Source organism: Haemorhous mexicanus, chromosome 3 (genome assembly GCF_027477595.1).
Source record: "Haemorhous mexicanus isolate bHaeMex1 chromosome 3, bHaeMex1.pri, whole genome shotgun sequence".
Taxonomy (NCBI): Eukaryota; Metazoa; Chordata; class Aves; order Passeriformes; family Fringillidae; genus Haemorhous; species Haemorhous mexicanus.
The window spans coordinates 7,634,855-7,656,777 of record NC_082343.1 but is presented as its reverse complement, the minus strand read 5'-3'; the positions used below and the strand labels follow the sequence as shown (position 1 = coordinate 7,656,777).

At 38.6% G+C, this 21,923-nt stretch overlaps 1 protein-coding gene across 1 annotated transcript in view; it reads left to right on the top strand.

Moving 5' to 3' along the window:
• NVL (nuclear VCP like) overlaps positions 1-21,923 on the top strand; it is a 40,064-nt gene that overhangs the window by 2,551 nt on the left and 15,590 nt on the right. The window contains exons 3-18 of the mRNA XM_059840676.1: positions 48-100; positions 191-287; positions 1,130-1,184; positions 1,719-1,985; positions 2,918-3,041; positions 3,309-3,385; positions 3,667-3,801; positions 5,240-5,341; positions 7,871-7,988; positions 8,472-8,616; positions 10,928-11,198; positions 13,902-14,120; positions 15,104-15,208; positions 15,977-16,039; positions 17,175-17,294; positions 18,409-18,508. Of these exons, the coding sequence (XP_059696659.1) occupies positions 48-100; positions 191-287; positions 1,130-1,184; positions 1,719-1,985; positions 2,918-3,041; positions 3,309-3,385; positions 3,667-3,801; positions 5,240-5,341; positions 7,871-7,988; positions 8,472-8,616; positions 10,928-11,198; positions 13,902-14,120; positions 15,104-15,208; positions 15,977-16,039; positions 17,175-17,294; positions 18,409-18,508 (2,051 nt within the window). The remainder of the gene's footprint in view (positions 1-47; positions 101-190; positions 288-1,129; positions 1,185-1,718; positions 1,986-2,917; positions 3,042-3,308; positions 3,386-3,666; positions 3,802-5,239; positions 5,342-7,870; positions 7,989-8,471; positions 8,617-10,927; positions 11,199-13,901; positions 14,121-15,103; positions 15,209-15,976; positions 16,040-17,174; positions 17,295-18,408; positions 18,509-21,923) is intronic.

Genomic DNA, 21,923 nt, shown 5'->3' with positions numbered 1-21,923 from the left:
AAGGAAAAACCAGTTGGTGTAACCTGTTACTTTGGTTTTTTTTTCAGTGTAGATTATGGACGAAGAAAAAGAAATGCCTTTAGAATACAAGTTGCAAAAGGTAGATCTGTTAATGTAGTGTCCAAGCTGCCCAATTCTTTGATTGTGCTTTGCCTATTAATTCTTAACATGGTTGAATTTTTTCTTGCAGTGTTTGAAATAATCAGTAATGAAAAAGAGCGTGAAGATTTGGCAGTTTTAGAATCTGAACATGTGGCAAAAAGAGCAAGACAGCAAGAGAAAAATGAGTAAGAAGAATTTTTACTACTAAATCAATAATGACATTGCTGTTACCAGTTCTTTAAAGCTATTTGGGTTTGGTTTATTACATTTTGGTTGCTCCAAGTTTGCAGGTAGATCCCATAGGCTTGTGTTCTTTAGAAGTTACCTGTAGTTATTGGAAACTTTTTTGGTGCTGAAGACAAGCAGATATTAGAGCCAATCAGGATTTCTCTGTTATGGGGAACATACAGCTCTGAATTTGTGGACAGCCTTATGGCTTCCTTGATAGTTTTCCACATAATGCCATGTTCCTCCTGTGTTTCAGTTCCTTGGTTTTGTTCTTAATTGTTTTTAGGTGTGAGAGATACTGGCCACATCTGAGAGATGAGACTAGCAGACAGGCTGTTCAGAGTAAATCACCAGTGGGTGATGAAGATTTCCTGACTCCTAACCCTGTCCATAATCCCATGGAGTGTTGTGTTTTCTCTAACCTGGGATAGATATTAAGGCTCTCAAGGGAAAGTAGGGCACTGTTGTCAGAAGGATTGGTCTGGTTCAGCAGTGATTTGCTCCTGTTTCCCCAGTGAACTGAGTCATAGTGAGCTACATCACTTTTATGTAGGTCTGTCTTCAAGACAGGTTGGCAAGCTGATCCTACTCACCAAACACTTGGGAAGGATGCATTTTTTAACTTTTCATCCTAGAAGATTGAGAGCATGGGAGTCTGGAATTTCTCTCCAACATTAGGCTACATACCATGATTATGGGGAACCACATTGTAGAAATCACTTTTGTTTTGTTTTGCAGATGTCTCACTTGCAGTTCTGCTCTGATAAATTAATAGTTTTTGTCTTCCTTCCCTGTTAAGCACTACTGGAAGTTTCACAGATGACTCTGACTATGATGATTATCCAGAAGATCTAGTAAGTTGTATATTTTATTATGATTGTTTGTATTTGTATAACACATGATTCTATGTTGTGAAATTGCACTTGAAGAGTTTAAAAGGGGAGATAGGGATAAGGTCTAGTCAGAGTTAGCAATTCCAACTGAGAATCTGTGGAGCTGGAAGGAGGTTGTTTCCTGACAGAAAAAGTGGGGGGGAATCACTTTTGGGAAGGCACACTGAGAGCCTGAAGGACTTGGCTATCAAATGGGTGAAGTGATTGAAGGAACTGACATCTCCAACTACTGCCAAAAGAGGTGCCTGTCCATTAGCAGGAGTCATTCCAGGGTAAATTGCAAGAGCTGCTGCCCCTTCAGCCAGCATATGCAGGTTTCTGTGCAGTCATTTGGTTTGCAGAGGAGTGGGTTGGAAGATGCATTGCCTATTTTCTCCAGCAGGGATAATGCTGAATTATGTTTATGAAATAGTTTTTTTCATTGACCTCTTAATTTAAATAATCCAAGTTACAACCTGTCCCATGTATTTTCTTTACAAATGTGTGAATCTGCAGTCTACAAATCACATGAACAGTTCCCTGCTGAGCTTGTACAAGAAAGGAAATCCCGATTCTGTTCCATCCACTCCAAAAAATGAGCCAGTGGAGACCTCTCCTCGTGTGAGAACAGCACCTCAAACAAGCACCCTCACACCAGAATCCAGAGGTGAAAGACCAAGCTCTGATGGTGGCTGGTTCATTGATAAAACTCCTGATGGGAAAGACTTCTTCATTGACCTTTCTGAGGATGGAGAAGGAGAGGAAAAGAAACTGATTTCTGAGGTACTTTGTGTTTCACAAACCCAAGGTGTTCTAAGCAGATGCATGAATAGAATTGGCACATTTCAAGCATCTTTGTTACGGAAGGTAGAAAGTCACCAAGTAATGAGTTTCTTCCAGATTTTTTTTTTGGAGGAAAATGTAGTTCTCAGTATCAAGGAGGCCCAGATTAGTGCCCATACTGAGAGAAAGATGAGTGGAATGTAGTTCTCAGTATCAAGGAGACCCAGATTAGTGCCCATACTGAGAGAAAGATGAGTGGAATGTAGTTCTCAGTATCAAGGAGACCCAGATACTGAGAGAAAGATGAGTAGAATGTAGCTGTTATTTATTGCATTTGCCAGTGACCAGCCTGCCTGGCCTGTGGCTTGCTGCAGCCACAGCAAGTGGTCTTCCTTAGCCAGTGGTAAAGTCTGAGTGACCCTGGAGAAAACAGGAAACTTCTTTTAATTTCTTTTATCCTCTAATAGTCCTTCTCTCACATGCACTTAACTTGTGTTAGCACTGAATAATGTTTTCTTACACCCCCTTGTGACTTACTAGAAATAAAAATGGTTTCCAGTGGAGTAAATACATTTGTATAGTTGTATTCATGCCCAAATTGAATTCCTCCATGGCATGCAAATAACTGCTGTCTGATTTTGGTTAGTAGTTTTGAGGGGGTTTGTTTGGTTTGAGTTTGGTTTTTTTGCTCATTTCTATGTTCTCTTAACAAAAAAAGTAACTGTTGTAATCAACCCATTCAAAAATAAGACAAATCCTAGGTACAAGAAAGAGTTTCTACAAAAAGATTTAAGTTCCTGCCCTGCTTGTCTTTATTTATATAACTTGTGTAAGTTAAGCATCAGAGACACCCATTTTGTTCTTTTAAGTTTTTGCAGGAGTTCCCTGACTTGGAAAGTTTTGTGTATGTAATTCTGGTTTTTATGTCCTAGAAATCAACAGACTTTTCTGTCTTGGAGAGTGAAAGAAAGAAGACAAAGGGCAGGAGAGCAAAAAGGAAAAAAGGAGAATTTCCAGATGTAGATGGAGAAATTGAATCCATGTTACTTAAGAAAGGTGAGAAGTAATTTTTGGTGTGTTACTCCAAACAAAGAGATACTATTAGACCATGGAATCTGTTACCAGAGAGGTGACCCCAGGCAGTTTTTAAAAGGAATTTAGCCTTAATGTTGTACTAAAATAATATTGCAGTCCTTTGTCTACTACTAAAAAATAATATTGCTCTGTGTGCTCAGCTTTTTGTTTAGGCTGAGTATGTTTTGTTCAGTATTAGCAAATCCAATTTATACCATGGCTAAATTTGTGTCTCCTCCTCCTTAACAGTGAGAAATAAGGGGTCAGAGCTTTACCACCCTTCAGTGAAGTTTGAGGATGTAGGAGGCAATGATGAAACATTAAAGGTTAGTTACAATTTTATTGGTGGGCTGCAGGATGCACTGAATAAAATGTGTCATGAAAAATGGCAGAGAAGAAATATTGCAGAGTTCATGTGCATGGCACTGAGTAAAGCTGCTTATACCAGCAGCAACAAGAGGTTGTTGGTTTTTCTCTAATTTATCTTTCTTTAAGCAGTCATTCAATTCACATTGTTAAACAGAGCTTGTTTTATTTTCCCCTGTCTAAAAGAACAGCAAATAGTAATTTCTGCAATTTAAATGGAGATTTCTCTTGTTCTTAACAGGAAATCTGCAAGATGCTCCTTCACATCCGTCATCCTGAGGTCTACACCCACCTAGGGGTGGTTCCACCTCGGGGCTTTCTTTTGCATGGGCCCCCTGGGTGTGGGAAGACACTGCTGGCACAGGCAATTGCTGGGGTGAGATGGCTTCACATCTACAGCTTCTTCCTTTTCTGAGTTACTTTTGGAGGGAAAGAAAATAATATTCGTTCAGAAGAGGCTAGAGCTTTTAATTTTAGCCATGATTCCTATGATAGTCTGAAATATGTTCATTTTTACTTCCTTTGTTTGAATTCCATCTGAGTCTTTACTTGATGGAACCTCATACATAAAGAGTCATGGTGACAAGGTTTTATCTGTGATTTAACTGTTTTGAGGCACTCCCAGAACACAGCAATACAGGCTCAGGTGTTTTGAGAAAGGTATAAATGAAAGATAATTTTGGTTAAATTTACCATACTGTTTCAAATCTAGACTCAACCTTACTACCTTACATTGAGCACATTGATTCTGTTGGTTGTTAAACAGCTGATTTCTGAATTCCAAAACTGGATCTTGCCTTGCCTGTGTCATACTGATGTTTTCAGAGCACATGACACTACTGGTGTTAAGAGTTTGGGGTGATGGTGAAGCTGCTGTGCTACTGTTCCTGTTTTTGATATAAATCTAAGGACTTCTAAGGCTCTCAGTGATAACCATGGGCATTTCCTTTTCTTTAATACAGTTGCTCCTTAAGTGTTACTGATTATAACCTTAAATTTAGATGCATGTAAATTATTGACTTTTGTAGTGCAGATAAAGATATTTTTTCCTGAAATGTTGGTTACACCCTTCTGACATTGTTTCAAATGTTTTAATTAAGAATATTTTGCTGTTTTCTTTCTAAAGCCTTATTGTAAAATGGAACCCTTTGAATAATTTGGTGATATTTAATTCTTCAGTAGCTATTTGTATGCTGGAAGGGTGCTACTTGGGGAAAGAAGCATGTCATAAGTGAAAAACTGAGAGTAAATAAATATAATGACTGCTTCTTAAATATTTTTTTCCTTAAATGAGAGATTTCCAGTAGTGCTTTTTTTGGTCAAATTATCTTCTTTGAGCACTGTAGAGCCTCTGGTAGCTAAGGGTTCATAAATTAGGGTTCATTTTCTTTTATATGTTAAATTAGGGATAGTTTTACATGTAATTCCAAGAGCTTGAAATAGGCTGCAACAACCTGTAGCATTACTGTGCTACAGTCTATTAAAATTGCAGGTATTTATTTATGTTTAATAGCAGATAACTTAGAGTGTGAGCTTTACACGTATCTTACTGTACAATCCTGCACTGATATTTCTGGAACAGGAATCTGGGAACCAAACCTGGTGGGGAATACCTTCCACACTGCTAAGGAAAGCTTTGGGTTTTTTTTAAGTTGGAGGATGCTCCTTATATTTTTTAAAAATTCCTAAAGCTTTAGTCTTGAGTATGTCATTTGTAAGTTTAAAAGATATCATATTGAAAAATGTTTGTCCTCAAGGGCAGCCAGCATTTCTAACCTCTGGATATATCATAAAATGTTCCTTGTTTCTTCCAGGAGCTGGAGCTCCCAATGTTGAAGGTGGCAGCAACAGAGATTGTGTCTGGAGTGTCAGGGGAATCTGAGCAGAAGCTGAGGGAGCTGTTTGAGCAGGCTGTGGTAAGGCACCCACTGGAAATAGCTCTGTGAATTGTCTTTTTCTTTGTAAAGATTGATACTTAGTTGCTGTGGTTTGAATTTGAGTAAATGTGAGTGAATCTTTATCCTGCTGCACACATGACTCGAGTCCCCTCCTGTGACCAGAATTCCATTGTACTGTCATGATGTCACAGAGCACAAAGCTTTCTGTTCTGAAGCCTTGACAAAAGATGGTTCATCATAGCAATGTAAAGAGAGCAACATAAATTATTTGCATATTTGGATCTGCTTGGCTTGATATATTAAAAAAAAAAAAATTAAGAGCAGTTTATTGTGCTTTTTTGTGACAAAGGGTTTTTGCTAGTTTTGTATGGCATGGAATTGGAGTGAACGTGAGAGATTTTAGGCTTTGGCAGTCTAGGTGGAAAGCAGGAAATTTGGAACAAACATGATAAGAGCAGGAGAAAAGTTAAAGTTGAAGTCTTGCTTTTGCATGTAGTAGGAAGCAAAGAGAACGAGACAGATTGAGATAATTTGAATTTAAAGAATTGCAGATGTTTCTGGTTTTTAGTATGGGGCTGATGTTTTATTTCTTGAGGTCAGTCTTCTGTTCCTGACCTCTGAGAATGTTCTGGTTTTCTGACTTTATTTAGTTTTTCTACTCTTCCCCCAAAACTGTTTGTAGGTATTTGAAGTATGCCCCTGAACAGGGCATAAAAGATTGTTTGCAAAGCTGTTTGCTATGTTTCCTGTTGCAGCTAAATTTTAATTTTTAGAGAGCCTTTTAAGAAGTTGTTTAGAATAAAATTACATAGGTTATGGCTAGGAGTTTTTAGGAATTATGTATGTTTTGTGTGTGTAGTGATCAAGGGGAGGTCACTCTAAAATACTGTTACAGAACTAACATCTATTGCATAAAATATGTCTAAAAATCTCTTGCCTTTCTGATAGTCTCCTACATTCCCTTACGTTTTTCCACTTAGTTTCTTCAGCAGTTTTCATGCAGGGGGAAATATAATAAATAATAACAATAAATTAATAAACTAATAACAATAGTAAATACAACATAAATAATAATATAAACAATAATAAAGATTGCTCATTATTTGGGTGCTGTGGAATCTGCCCGGCCTTTCCTGCTCGGTCCCAGCGGGAAAGGGAATGACCACGAGATGGCGCAGCCGGTGCTGGGAACACCCAGCGCTGCGGGGGAACCACGCGCGTTTTTTACCTGGGACCTTTTGGGAACAAGATTCCGGTGTTTTCCTCAAGTATCTGTGAAAAACGCCAGTCACTTGTTTCTAAAATTTTAAAAGTTTAATAGTGATAAAATGGTTATAAAAATAGTAATATCATTAGAGTAATAAAAATTTGGACAATTAGGATTAGGACAATATGAGACAATAGAAACAAAGAGTTACAGACAGTCCGGGTACCTCTTTCTGGGCAAAATAAGCCCGAAAAAGGACCCACGTTAACAGAGGATTAACCCTTAAAAGCAACAGCCTGTTACATATTCATACACCTCATCCATGATGCATAAATTCCATTCAAACACAGGATTCTGTCTGGTCAGTGTCAGCTTCTTCCTCTAAACCCTAACGGCATCCTCAGGGCTGAGCGAGGCAGGAAGAAGTTCGTTTCTTCTGATAATGGGGCAATAAATTCTCTTTCTCTGAAAGATATAGGTGTCCTGTGGCTGCTATCTCGGTGGGAGTACCTCATTCCTTTCTTTAAAAAATATCCCACATACATAGGTTATAACATAATGTTAAAATAGAAACTAAAACTATATTTATTACACTACTTAAAAAAATTAATACAGCATAACTTTCTAACTAACACATATAATATTCATTTTAATATTTGTGAAAAGCCAATCATAAAATACACATTTTTCACAGTATCCCTTTGCAATGCTAGTGCTTTTTGGGAATATTAATGATTTTACATCAACCAAGCGCTGTTATATTAGTTACACTAATTATTAATCTGTACTGTTGTTGGCTTTTAATAAAGTGAATGGAATTTTAGAGCACTTGTGGGAGTTTCTCACTGCTCATTTTTAGTCTTTGAACGTGGCCGGGCTCTGTAGTAGTGTTGAAGTTCCATGACCACCTACTGCTCCTTTTGTTTCATTCTGTGTGTCAATAATGCTACTTTTGAAATTCCACAGCTCTAAGGTCACTAACAAAACAAACAACAAACCCAACCATAGTTTTCTTGTGTGATTTTCATTTATGGACTTCAGCAGGCAGTCACAATGGGATATTTAAGGAAAACATTATGCAACATAGAGGTATCTTTAAGTTTGAGACAGTGTTTAGAGACTGTCTAAAATTTAAGGTCTCATGCCTTAATTATTCCATAGCTTCAGATCAGTGAAGTTTCATAGTCTGGTGGCTCTCCAGAACAATAGAATTATTCCAGGACTTGATTGTACAGCAGATTTCCAGTAAGAGTCACAGATCAGAAAACATGAAACATCTCTTTGTTGTAATCCACTGTGTCAGTGTGATTTAGTAATTATGGGTTTTCCTTGTTCCTTAGTCCAGTGCTCCTTGTGTCCTGTTCATTGACGAGATTGATGCCATCACCCCGAAGAGAGAGGTCGCATCCAAGGACATGGAGAGGAGGATTGTAGCTCAGTTCCTGACTTGTATGGATGGTGAGTTTCAGGAAGAGCTGTGCTAAAAGCAGATTAGAATTATCAGGCTCACTGTCTGTTTCCCTTCAGTAGTGCCTTGTGCTTCCTTGAGAGGAGATAGTGGTAATAATTTTTCTTGTTTTGACACAGTTTGCCTGGGAAGTGGTGGGAAAATCATAATAAATATGAAGGGGTGTTACCAAGATATTTTCACAGTGGTCTGTACAGCATTATATAAGCCTGTCTGTTGTATAAACAGAAATAATGGGGGAACCTGTTAAATTTATTTATAATTAATGAATCTGTTAATTTTTACATTTTTGCTTGATTGTGCAAAATACAAGGTTTAGGTAATAGAGGCAGAGATGAAGAGCAGTTCAGTCTGACTGATTAGTTTATCTCTGCTGACTGCTATCATGTGCTGCAGAAACAGAGTCCCACAGATAGGGGAATGACGTTTGGGCAGTGAGTATGTGTACTGACTTCATTCCTTCTTTCCCTTAGACTTGAATAATGTGGCTGCCACTACCCAGGTCCTTGTTATTGGAGCAACAAACAGACCTGACTCCCTGGACCCTGCACTGAGGAGAGCTGGGAGATTTGACAGAGAAATTTGTTTAGGGATCCCAGATGAAGAAGCAAGAGAGAAGTATGTGTTGTGAAGTTAAACTTTCTTTTTGATGCATTGATAAGTAAGAAAATAGGGTGTAGTTTAACATACAAATTAAAGAAAAGTACTTTATTGTGTTTAGTTCTGTTTGTACCTGTACACACCTGTGGGTCAGCACACTGAAAAGTTGCAGAAGACATTAAGTGAGCACCAATTTGTCTTGTTAGCTGTGCCTGCATTTGGAGTAATTTCCTTTACTGTGTACAGATCTGCTTTTAACTGTTAATGGCTTTCCTAGTGCCTTAACAGTACAGATGATGGAATCAAATGTATCTGTTCTCGTGTTCAGGAGGTTAACATTCTGTCTTTGGTTCTCCCTATGTAACTATTAAATTAGGAACATAAATTAAGAAAAGCCTGTTTGTACCAGAAGCAACAGGTCTGGATTCTTCCATTCCATTCCTCATGGAAATACACCAGTCTGGCACTAAGCTGAGCTGCAGCCATCCTGTGTTGTGTAACTGTCCCTTTTTACTCCAAAGATCTATGACTATCAGACTAATTTAAAAGAAATAAATCAGTTTTTGCATTTTGAATTAAAAAGGAACTGCTACTCATTTCCTCAACAGCAAAAAATGTGGGAGGGGAAGTTAGAAAAACTTATAGCTTATCTTGTTATGGAAAGGAAAGAAAGGTTAAAGGACAAGTTTCTTACTCTCAAATAATATTATCTCTCAGTTGAAGAGGCAGACACTTCTGCTTGCAGTATTGCCCACTTTGCATTGTCAGCACTCAGGCCATTATTCCCCCTAGGGTCTTTTTTTTTTTTTTTTTTTTCTCTTCCCTCCCTTCTTCCTCCAGATTTGCTGCCCTGTAGCAATCGTGTTCCTCTTGGCTGTGGGCAAGACATGCAGATGGTTAGAGGTAGAACCAGTGGGTCACCTGAGGGCAATTGTGATTCTCTGATAGTTCCTAGGAATGAATATCATCATTTTAACAGTTTTCCATGTTAAAATGATGATATTCCCTGAAATAGCACAGTGTTGAAGGACAGGAGTTGTGGATGACAGAGCCATGGTGGTGTGTAAAGATTGTTCACAGGTTTGAGTGGAGTCACAGACATTCATATTATTGTTTGCTTGTATTTGTGTTCCTGGAGCTGTAGTCTTACAGGGACTGATGGTTTTCTTTTTAAAATTCTTCCCTCCTCCTGCTTTCTGTTGTGTTTTGTGGAAAGCATGGTGGTGTTGACTTGTTCCTTTATTTTAAACTGGGGTGTTTGCATAGACCTTACAAGTCCTCACAGTGTGCTGATTTACAGGCTGAGTCTTGCTGAAGGCAAGATTTGAGCTGCTGAGTTGTGGTTCTGCAGCCTTAAGGGGTGGAGTGACATGAGAAGGTGTACCTGGAGATCTTGCTTTACCTGGTGTTTTCTTGTCCAGGTTCAGAATGAGCCATTTGTAGTCCTGAACTGTTTGCACTTTAACTCAATCTATTAACTACAGCTCTTGTCAGACAGGTTGAAAAAATCTTGAGAAACAGGCTATTATCCCTAATAAAGATTGAAAGGAGATGATGGAACTTGCTAGTGGGGAGGGAAGCAGATGGAATATGTTATAATTTTAGAGATTTGAAGAGTTTAATCACTTGGGTTTTTTCATAACTTTTCTGTAGTTACATTATTTGATCTAGAAATAATTTGAACTAGTTTTTATTGGAGCTAGAAGTATGTTACTGATCTGGACTTTGGTTTGTGCTGCCTTTTAAAAATGTTTTCCCAATGAAGTGATGCTTTGCTGTTGTATTCTTGTATTCTGCTTTCAGTGGTCAGGTAAAGATAATGAAGATTAAACCAGAGCTCCTCACACAGTCTGATTTCATTTGCTTCTTGTTGTAGATGTTCTTCAATAAATAAATTTCTAAGAAGTGGCATGGAGCAGCCACTGCAGCCTTAGGTTGTTAGGAGTACATGGTTAAATGTATCAGTGGATAACTCGGGTGCATCTCTGTGGTACACTGACACCTACCCTGTCAGTTGTCAATATTAGAGTTGAAAGGTGACCTGTAATACTTAATTCACCAAAACCACTGATTAGCAATACTGATTAGCAATGGTTGAGGCTGTTGGTTTTTGTTTAAGAAGTGACAGGAAGTTTATAGCACAGTTCTGTGGTTTCAGTGTTGGTTATTTCCTACTTGAGCAAAAACTTCCCATTGTGCTACTTCAGTTTATGTGGACTGAAAGAGACATTAGATGCTGTTTGTTTTCATGTGAAGAAAAAGGAAAAAAAAGTAACAGCTTTCTCTCCAGCTTTATATTTTCTTTTTTTTTTCCCCCTTACTTGATTAGAATTCTTCAGACTTTGTGTCGCAGGCTGAAGCTCCCAGAGTCGTTTGAGTTCCGCCACTTGGCGCGGCTGACTCCGGGCTACGTGGGGGCTGATCTGATGGCCCTGTGCAGGGAGGCAGCCATGGGCACAGTCAGCAGGGTCCTGATAACACCTGAGGAGCACGGCAGGAAGCACACACACTCTGGGGGGAGTACAGCTGAAGGAAGCCCAGGGATAGGAGCAGACATCTTGGAGGAAGAGGGCACCAACCAACCAGAACTTCCACCTAAGGTATGTGTTCCTTGAAGGGTGTGTTTTTAACATCTGAGGAGTTGAGCCATTTTAGAGTTATGAAAGTCATTACTCAAAAATTCTCAAACATCCACAGCCAACCTGGTATTAAATTTAGATTTAGAAATGGCACCTTCTAAGGCAGGAGCATAACTGTGGTATTTGCTGGGTCCTCAGGAATTGAGACTCTGACTCCATGTTCTCAGAAGGCTAATTTATTATTTTATGATACTATATTATATTAAAGAATGCTATACTAAACTATACTAAAGAATAGAGAAAGGATACAGACAGAAGGCTTAACAAGAATGATAATGAAAACTCATGACTCCTTCCAGAGTCCCAACACAGCTGGATGGTGATTGGTCATTAAGTTGAAACAATTCACATGTTGGATAAACAATCTCCAACTACATTCCAAAGCAGCAAAACACAGGAGAAGCAAATCAGATAATTATTTTCTTTTCTCTCTGAGCCTTCTCAGCTTCCCAGGAGAAGAATCCTGGGCAAAGAGGATTTTTCAGAAAATATGACAGTGACACATAACTCCTTATGACCCATATAATGGGCCTGGAAAAGTGGATCCCAAACCCCAGTCCTCCTAAAAATTATGTTCCTGTTTTATACAAGGTGTGGTTTTACCCTGGGATTTTTTTGTTTTGTTTGTGCTGTGCTGTTTTGTCTTCTTAACAGAGCAGGGTTTCAAAAAGTGGCTGTAAAGTGTATTGAGTGTAGCAAACTTTTAAAAGTATCAGACTTGAGCTGAGTATTTTGCACCAGCTGTTTGCTGTGCCCTCAGTGAAATGTCTGTGATTATTCCTGGGGCTCTTCCCTGACCTGGCAGAGTTACAGTAAGCCAAAGTCTATAAGTATTTATGCAGCCTTTGTTTGCCTTCCAGCTATGTGATTACTTGGGTGTCTAGTACCTGTAGCAGGTTTGAAGAAGAGAGAAGCTGTGAAGGTGCAGCACAGCTGGATCTCTGTTGCAGAAAATAGTATTTCAAGTGCCAGAATTATTCTCTGGCCTAAGTAACATGAAGGTTAGTGAAGCAGAACAACTTTATATAGAAATCCTTGGTCCTGCTTCTCAAAATTTGTAGTCTGTCTATGCCTCCATTATGTGCAGGCCTCCTAAAGATGTGTCTGCAGATAAGTGGGCTGAAATGCACATTGTGCTCAGGTTCTGTTTTTAGGAGGGCTGTCAGAGAGCAGTGGTGCTGTGATGACAAAAATCAGTATAAAAAGCTGTAGTAAGCCTTTGTATTAGTGTAACATAAGCATGGTGCTTATACCTCCCAGAGCTTCCTGGGGCCTGCTGTAGCCAGAAGAAAGTGGGGAGGGGCAGGTAGCTGCAGCTTTTATCAACATCACCATGATCAAAGGGGTCATTGAGAATGAGGAAGTCTAATCCTAACAAAGCCATGTTTTGATAGCTGGCAGGAGGTTGACATAGTCTAATACAAGGTATTGTCATTAAAACCCTTGTATTATGTTTATAATGGAAAAATAAACATACAAAACCTTTAAAAATCGTTCACACAATTCAAGTAAACAAACCCAGTGGTCTTGGCTGTTTCAGAGCTTCTCTCAATGGCTCTGTTAAGAGGAGGAGGAGGGAGGACTTAAAAGGAGTATCAGGCATTCTAAGCACTTGTATTTCATTGTGGTCAGTTGTAGAGCTATCCTAGCTGAAATTGATAGGAAGTGATACTTTTTCTTTCTACTCCTGTAGGAAAAACATTGAAACTTAACAGAGTTTTTACATTTATTTTTTCTCCCTCTATTTTCTAATGAAAATGCTGAAACAGTTCTATTTCTATTTCAGTTTGCTTTGATACTGCCTTTCTGTATTAGAATGGGGATACATTTATGTTATGAAGATCTAAAGTTCTTTGATGGAATATTTTCTCAATTCCCCATATGGAACTGACTGGAGAAATTGGAATGTACCTCCCTTGGTCACTGTGGTCTGCAACATGGGGCAGTGCAGAAAAGCATTACCTTGCATTTCTGTCCTGTTTGCCCAAACTTTATCAGGTCCTGATTGCAGAACCAGGTCTGACCAGGCTGAGGAAATTATGTTAAAATTCCATGGTGTTAAATCCAAGTGTATGTTCTACAAGTGTGTTAAGAGTTTTTAACAGTTTATACAGAACTGAATATTCTGCAAATTGTTGGAATTGTGCTGTCCAACAGTTTTCCACTTTGTCTTGAAAGCAGTTTCTTGTTAAAAGCAGAATTAATACATATAAATAATACATATTTTAGAAATTTCTGTTTGGAAATACCTTTGTCCTAGTCAATGTGGGAGAAGCAGTAGGAAGAAAAAAAAACATGTATTTTGCCTTCCAGCAACTGGAAGGCAAAATACATGTGCTAGCTCATTTTCTGTAGCATCTAAATCAAGATTTTAAGCTCAGCTCAGTGCCTTCAGACCTGTTAAATGTATACAGAGCTTCCCTGAAACATTTTTATCATTTATAGTAATTTATATATTTTATGTGCATTGTATGTAATAATGTGATTGATAGTTGAAGTGTGGCTTTGAAGAAGCCCTTCAAATGGTTCTGGAAGTCTAACTCAGTTGCATAATCTTTTTGTCTTGTTTTTCATGTGTGTTAAGGATGAAAAAACCCTTAAAATGGTTCTGGAAGTCTAACCCAGTTGTATAATCTTTTTCTCTCCTTTTGTATGTATGTTAAGGATGAATTGCAGAGACTTTTGGATTTGCTGAAGGAGCAAGCCCCCTTGCCTGAGGAGCAGCTGCAGAAGCTGTGCATTGAGATGAATGATTTTATTGTTGCACTGTCATCAGTGCAGCCCTCTGCCAAGAGAGAAGGCTTTGTCACAGTCCCTGATGTGACATGGGCAGACATTGGAGCCCTGGAGGATGTTCGGGAGGAGCTGACTATGGCAATATTGGTATGTCCCCACCTTCCTCCAAAGGGCTTTTGCACTCCCCCCTGTGCAGGAAATGAAACTGTTTATTTTCAATATTTATTTAAGGTATAGGGGTATTTTGCAATTATTGTATTTGTGTGGTGCCCCGTGGCAGGGAGGAATGATGAATCTGACTCCATGTTCTCAGAAGGCTAATTTATTATTTTATGGCACTATATTATATTAAAGAGTACTATACTAAACTATACTAAAGAATACAGAAAGGATACTTACAGAAGGCTAAAAAGATAATAATGAAAACTCGTGACTCTTTCCAGAGTCTTGACCCTGATTGGCCAGTAAATCAAAACAACTCACATGAAACCAATGAAGCAATCTCCAAACACATTCCACATGTGAGCACAACACAGGAGAAGCAAATGAGATAAGAATTTGTTTTCCTTTTTCACTGAGGCTTCTCAGCTTCCCAGGAGCAAAATCCTGGGCAAAGGGGTTTTTCAGAAAGTATGACAGTGACACAATACCTTTATTTAAAGCAGTCAAGCTTGTATAATTTACTTCAGAATTTGTTTCAAGTCTGCCGTTTGTATTTAATATTTTGCTTTTTGTATTCATGCTTTCAGTATCTTTGTATTGCTCAATCTTTAAGTATTCTAGAAGTTGTGTACCAATAACCTTGGTTATGCAACTATCACACAAAGAATTGGGGACTACTTAGCTGGAAGCTTGGCAATCTTGCTGCCAGTCAGAGGGAAACTTAACATTAACACCTTTAGGTAGCTTTGGTGAATAAAATCTTTGCCTCTGAAATAAGGACATTTCTCCCATTTAGGGGTAATTAGCAGTGGAAGATACTGAGGTGCTGATTGAATATTTATTCTTTTAGTCTATAAATATTGGGAATAAAGAACTTGCCATGAATGATTTTTCATTCAGCTGTAACTAAAATGCAAAGTTTCATGTTTTCTTTATGCCAGAGGTAACAATGATAATTTCTTTTTTAGGCACCTGTGAGAAACCCAGAGCAGTTCAAAGCTCTGGGCCTGACTACTCCAGCTGGTGTCCTGCTTGCAGGGCCTCCAGGGTGTGGCAAAACACTGTTAGCTAAGGTAATGCATTTTCTAAACATCATCAAAAGCACTGGAGAATCCTCTTGAAATGGATGTTTTTGTAGGATTAGTCTGGATCATAGTGCAAGGAGTTGGCCTTTTGTACTACATTTCATCAGAAATGTAAATTTAGGCCTTTTTGCTGAAGTTACTTGATTTTTCTTGCATAAAGTTACAGCTTTGCTTGAATGGAGTGGGAATTCCTGAAAAACTTGAAGAAATGAAGTTGATTAAAGAAGTAGCAAAGATGAGAAGAAACTCTATTGGATAACCACTCTATGGAATGTTTTACTGTAACTAAATTATGTGTTTGGGAGTACTCTGCAACTCTTACTGAAAATGCTTCTGTTTTGCTTCTTGAGCATTTCAGTTCTTAGCACATCTCCATGTAAATGCAGATAATCATTCAAATTTCAGATTGTTCCTCATTTTGTCTTCAGGTGCTCTTATGGAGTTGAATATCTCTTTAACTCCCATAGTTATTGGACATTCTTCAGCTGGTGTGGGGGGTGGGGTGTGAATCTGGAGCTGCCTCATCAGAGAGAGAGAATACATTGCTAAATTCCCTGCTCCCCTCCCACTCTTAATGGCATATAATTATACTTTGTACTGTTTTCTATATTTTGCAAACAGTTGCTGACTGTGTGTTCCTCCCCTTACATTTGTTTATTACTCCATGAACAGAACTCAAGCAGACCTGATAAATGTTTGTTTTATATCTATATTTATATCTTTATCTATATCTATCTGGCTTTATCTTTTCTACAGGCTGTGGCAAACGAGTCTGGACTGAACTTCATATCTGTGAAAGGTCCTGAGCTGCTAAATATGGTATGTGCTAATCATGGGGCTTTTGTTATTTATGGAAATCTTGTCCAAAATGTGGGGCAAGCAAAATTCCTGATAATTACACAACTGGTACTGGTGCAGCTGAAATTGCTTTATTTAACCCCTCAAAGTTTTTAGCAGTGAAGTTGTTCATGTGAAAAGAAAAAAAGTCACATGTGCAGCTTAAATATTTATCTTAGTTTAAATTACGTGGCAGGTAACCCTTCTTGACTTGAAGCAGGGTTTCTGAAGGACCAACTACATACATCACTGCTTTTCTATAGCATGGAGATTTTAAATGTCAACAGATAAAAGTGCTGTAGTTCAAATTTTCAAAGCATCTTAGAAGTGCTCTGATGTAACTTCAGTCCCTTTCAAAGTCAAGAGAATGTGTTGAACTGAGTGGCTGCAGCTCCCATGTGCTGAAGCTGTTATCAGTAATGTGGAAGCTGAAACCCACATACTGGATTTGATTGATCTCTTCCAAATGTTTTTATATGTCTGCTTCAAGTACTGATACAGGCAGAAAATACAGCACTTAAGTTAATGAGGAGCCCAACTTCTTGTGGAATACAGAGAAAATGGTTGGCTGTGGTTCAGAGACTGTTAACATATAAATTGAATCAAAACATGTTTGTTTGGAAAAAGTTAAGTGTTTGCATTTACAACTTCATAGACCCTGTTCCTACAATTCAGCATTCAAAGTGAAATTCTGGCTGACTTTTCAGTTCCCTGCCACCAAGCCCCTGTCTTCAGGCAACAACTCTATGAACTTCAGCTGTTCATTGTGTTCACATTGCTCACTGGGTTTGTTCGTGAACAGCTGAACAACAGGGTCCTTAATTAAGACTTATTTGTTAATTCTCATCACCAAAATGATGGCAAGCTACAGTTCTTGCCCAGAAAAAAAGAATTCTGTTAAACTCTGAATAGTCAAAAGTCAACTAGTGACATTTTCTGTGTAAAACATGATCAGTAAGGAACCAGAGAGAAGAGACTGTTGTCAGAAAAACCAGATTACAATTCTCCCTTGCAAAGTACCTTAAAGAGTGTTTAAAACTATTCTTTTTTTTTTTTTTTCCCAAGCAAAATCTTTGTGCCTTACACTGTTTCAATGTTGTTTCTCTTGCTTTTTCAGTACGTGGGTGAAAGCGAGCGTGCTGTACGCCAGGTGTTCCAGAGGGCCCGGAATTCTGCCCCCTGTGTGATTTTCTTTGATGAGGTTGATGCTTTGTGCCCTCGGAGGTCTGACCGGGAGGTGAGTCTGCCTTGAGATACCTCCACAAATAAATACTCTGTTACAGCTTTTGGGACATGGCAGGCAACAGAAGTAGTCAGAAGGGTATTTCCCAAGTATTACCCCAGTATTTCCCAAGAAAGGCCGTCCACTAGGCTTTTATTTGAGCGAAATAATGTTGGTCAAGTTTTATAAAGCTTAACACTTTTTTTTGTATGCATATATGAAAAAAAATATCCAGAGAAATTCAGGTTAAGCTATAGCCACATTTCTCTTCAAAGAGAAAAGCAAGGCACAATTCTTCACAAGAATATTTCTGGATTTCACATCCTCTGAACCTCAGAGAAAGGAAAAACAATTCTTATCTTATTTGCTATGCCTGTGTTGTGCCAAAGTAGAATGCAATATGGAGGCTGTTTACCCAAGGTGATGGTGTTTTGTTTCCTTGGCCTATCAGGGCCAAGTGTGTGTGTGTGGGGACTGTGGGCTGACAGTCACGAGTTCTGTGCAGTTGTGTGCAAAGTTGAGTGCTTGGCAGATTCAGTTTAGATGTAATGTAACATAGTGTAGTATAATATAGAATAATATGGTATAATAAAGTAATTAATTAACCTCTGATAAGATGGAGTCAGATGCATCATTTCTCTCCCCCTTGTCAGAGGCAAAAATATCATCAATATTAAGCTATTAAGTTTGTTTATAGGATGTCACTACTATGGAATTGCTGTTTACCTCTCAGTAGCTCACCTGCTTAAAATGTTGTTTTAATGGTTTCAATATTTAAGAACTCTTTTCCCTCCAAAAACTGAATATTGAGAAATTTTGTGTCTTTTTGTTGAGGTAGATATCAGAACAACTAGTACAAATATTTATATGTACTCCTTTAAGTGAGTCCTTTAGTTTTGATGGGAAAGAAGAGGTTTGCCACATGTTAAAATACGTGGGAAGTGTGTAGCTAACATGAATTTGGGATGGAGAAGGAATCCACGATGCAGCTCCATTGAAAGTGTGAAAAAGAAATTCTTTTCAATAATATTTCAGTGCAGGGAGTTAGTAGATCTTTTGTTGCTTTTACCTTGAAATATTCACATTCCCACTGTTTCTTTGATTTGTGGACAAATTTCCCCTTCCAAAGTCAGGAGCCAGCGTGCGGGTGGTGAACCAGCTCCTCACCGAGATGGACGGGCTGCAGAATCGACAGCAGGTTTTCATTATGGCTGCCACAAACAGGCCAGGTAAGGACCCAGAGGTCAGAAAGAAGAAATCAGACATCCTTGGTTCTCTTTTAACAAAGTCATGTGTTCCTAAATATTTGATTTCTGCAACTAAGCCTGTTCTGTACTTAAAATTACAGTGTCTGCTCAAATCCAAAGCTTTTCTGATCAGTTCATCAGTTAATCGTGTTCATGTGGTATTGTGAGATAAAGCAGTCTCTTTAAAATGTGCCTCACTTAGCACCTGGTACCATTGCTGTTAAAATGCCTTGAAAGACCTTTGCCTGCTGTGGTTTATCTCCTTGCAATGTAGAAGCAGAAAAGAGACCTAAAATGTGTGGGTTTTTTTCTTTTTTACTGCTTAAATTGATTTTCAGTCCAAATCAGCTTTATAGTTTTCTGCTATTTTTTTTTTTCTTGCCTTAAGACATCTGTCTCATGTTAAATCATTTTGTCATTTTTCCATTTGTTTATCTTTTGCTTCCTGTGCTCTATGTTCCACACTAGACTCTCTTTGGAGCAGTTACTCTTCTGTTGCTTCATGTCCAGCTTGGATATTAACAGCTGTCTTGGCTCCCTCTCTGACTCTTCAGGTTTTGGCAGCTCTTGCAATTCCAGAAGCATCTTCTCAGTTAATAAGCTAAACACTGATACCTGCTTTACAAGCATCCTGTGTTCTACAGGCAACTTTATCTCTGGTTTTGGGTTTGTTTTGTATTATGGAGAAGCCTTGTGTTATATACATAGCAAGAAACTTATCTTTCCTGAATTTGAATTCCATGTAGAAGCTGTGGGTTGTAGATAAAGGAATTTGTTGTCAGTTTAGAAAGAAACAAGCACGAACGTGTTGCACTTCCTTGGATATGATTATTTTTCTGAATATTGCAAGTGAAATGAAATACAGGGTTACACGTCTGTCTTGGTAAAACCATACTGGCGTGGGTACCACAATTCTGGAAAGAACCTCTGCACCTAGAACAGGTATTTGGCAAATTCCTACTTAAAGTGAGACACAGTTATTTCTTACCTGCATGTATTAAGTAAGGACAAGGTGTAGTTTTGCTGAGAAATGGCTTAACAAGAAAAATAGTAGCATGGCTATTTTGGATCTAATTTGGAAGGTGGGAAAGTTAAAATACTTGATATTGCTTTTGTTCTATAAATTAAGGAAAATTTGGTCTGAAATCATCTATAATAGGCAGCTGTTAGGTGGTGGGTTTTTTTCCAATGGTCAAAAGCTTCAAAGATTTGGAGGAAGCTCTTCCTATGTCTCAAATTCTTTGCACTATGACAGATTTTTCAAGCCTTCCACATGGTGAAGTATGAGCAGTAGGGGCTTAAATCTCTTACCTGCTTGTACAAATTCTTTGACTTAAAGTATCAGGTTTTCCTGGCATGAGTTTACTGGTCCTGGGCTATCTAATATAATGCAGAATAGAAAATAAGGTTGTGCTGTGCATAGATACACTTGGATGTACCAAGAGTGTTGGTGGGAGTGTCACCAAGTTGCCTTAGCAAAGAGATCTCTCCCTAAATTAGCTGTGCTGTTGCAAGCATTTGTATCAAGCAGCCCTATTTGGAAGTGTTTCACGAGGGCTTCATATCTAATTACTGACTTGTCATTAGCTCAGGCTGCTAACTTGGGCTGGGAATTCCAGCCCTGTGGAAGTGAGGACACATCCAGCTGTACTTCCTGCAGTGCCTCCTCAGCCGGTTGGGCAGGGGGCCAGTCCTTTTTTGGGCTGCTCTGTGTCACTGTTCTGAGCCAAGGATTCCCCTGTGCAAGTACTCCAGCAGCTTCACCAGGGCCAGCTTAGGGTAAATATTGCTCAGATGTTAATTTCAAAATATAAATATTTATGTGTGGCAGGTTTGTCCTGATTCCTTGATTTAGCTATACAATGATTCTGTGCTTGCTTACAGGTCTGATTTCCATGCATATATGAAATAGACACCTATTCAATTGTTAATTCCCCTCTCTATAAGCCTTACATGAGGTGCATTTTTACCCTTATGTGGTTAGAAAGTACCTCTGGAATGGCTTTAGGATATTCTTTTTTCCCCCTTCAGTTTTAAAAAGTCACTATCACCTTTTTCAGCTGCAGTGGCAGATCTACTGCTTGACCATACAGGAATAGTTAAAATTACAAAACTTTACCAAAAAATGAGGTTTGGGCTCATATTTGGGGGCAGCTGGGAAATGTGTAAGGCATGAAATCAGCAGTGTATTATTAGTCAGTGACATGGGTTAAAAAAGGGGATTTGAGGTAAAAATGCCAAATGTAAAGAAAATGCAAAGGCAGGGATACCAAATACAATGAATTTCTGCTTATTGAATTTGTAGATGAATTTATATCCTTCAATTTGGTGGTTTTATCTAGATAAAGATACAAAGAGTTGTTTTGCCAACATTAAGAAAAGGGTTTTTATCAGCTGGAAGATGCCATTTGTGTATATATATATATGTGTGTTTGTGTGTGTGTGTGTGTGTGTATACATACACATTTTGGGAAGGTTTAGACCATAAATTTTTCCTGTGATATTTGCATTTGTCAATATGAGGAAACAGAGTTTCATCAGAACAATTTCTACTGAAGTTGTGGTTAAGTTGGGGAAACTGATGTTTCTCTCCTGTAGTTTATTCACTGTTCATGGGCCCTAGGAGGAGGCAGTGTTCACCAAAGGAGGTTTTGCTGGTGTGGTCTGGGTAGTTGAAAGGAGCACACTGCAGGTAGAGAGCACTCTTAGTAAAGCACTCTTAACCACCTGAAGAATGCAAAGCCCAAGCAGAGACCTGGAGGACAGGCATAGCTTAGACTGGCTACTATGTTGAAGAAGTTCCCCCAAACAATTAAAGCTGTGGTGCCTGAAAAGGTTTTTAAATCTTTGTAAGATATTTCTGTCCTAGTTGTGATGAGTAGAGGTGCTGCTGGGAAGGGGAGTTGTATAATGTAAAGCTAAATAACATATGTGTCCCAGCAGAACTTCTGCAGTCTTCCTCTGAGCCAGTGCTGTGAAGTGTGAGATCTCATGGTTTTTAATCCATGTTGGTATAATTTATTGGGAGAGAAAATGGCTTTTCAAGATGCTTCTTTTTTTAGAGTGATGGCATGCATGGTAGCTTTGGGAGCTGGTTGCTGGTACTGTTCATGACTGTTGTGTTTGCTGAAATCATTGTGCAATAGGAAGAGTCTTCTCTCATGAGTTATTATTACTGTTGTTGTTGTTGTTATTGCTATTGTTATTATTGTTTAGGAATAGTTGGGATAGCAGTGGCTCAACCACTTTTGGCATCAAGGTATATTCCTGGCACAGTTGATGCAGTGAGCTGTTGGCACCTGGTATTACTGTGAAATGGTGGTGGTTTATAACCCATGGCTGAAAACTGCCAAATTCTCTTTTCTATAGCCTTTAAACACTTGGAAGGCTTTAATCC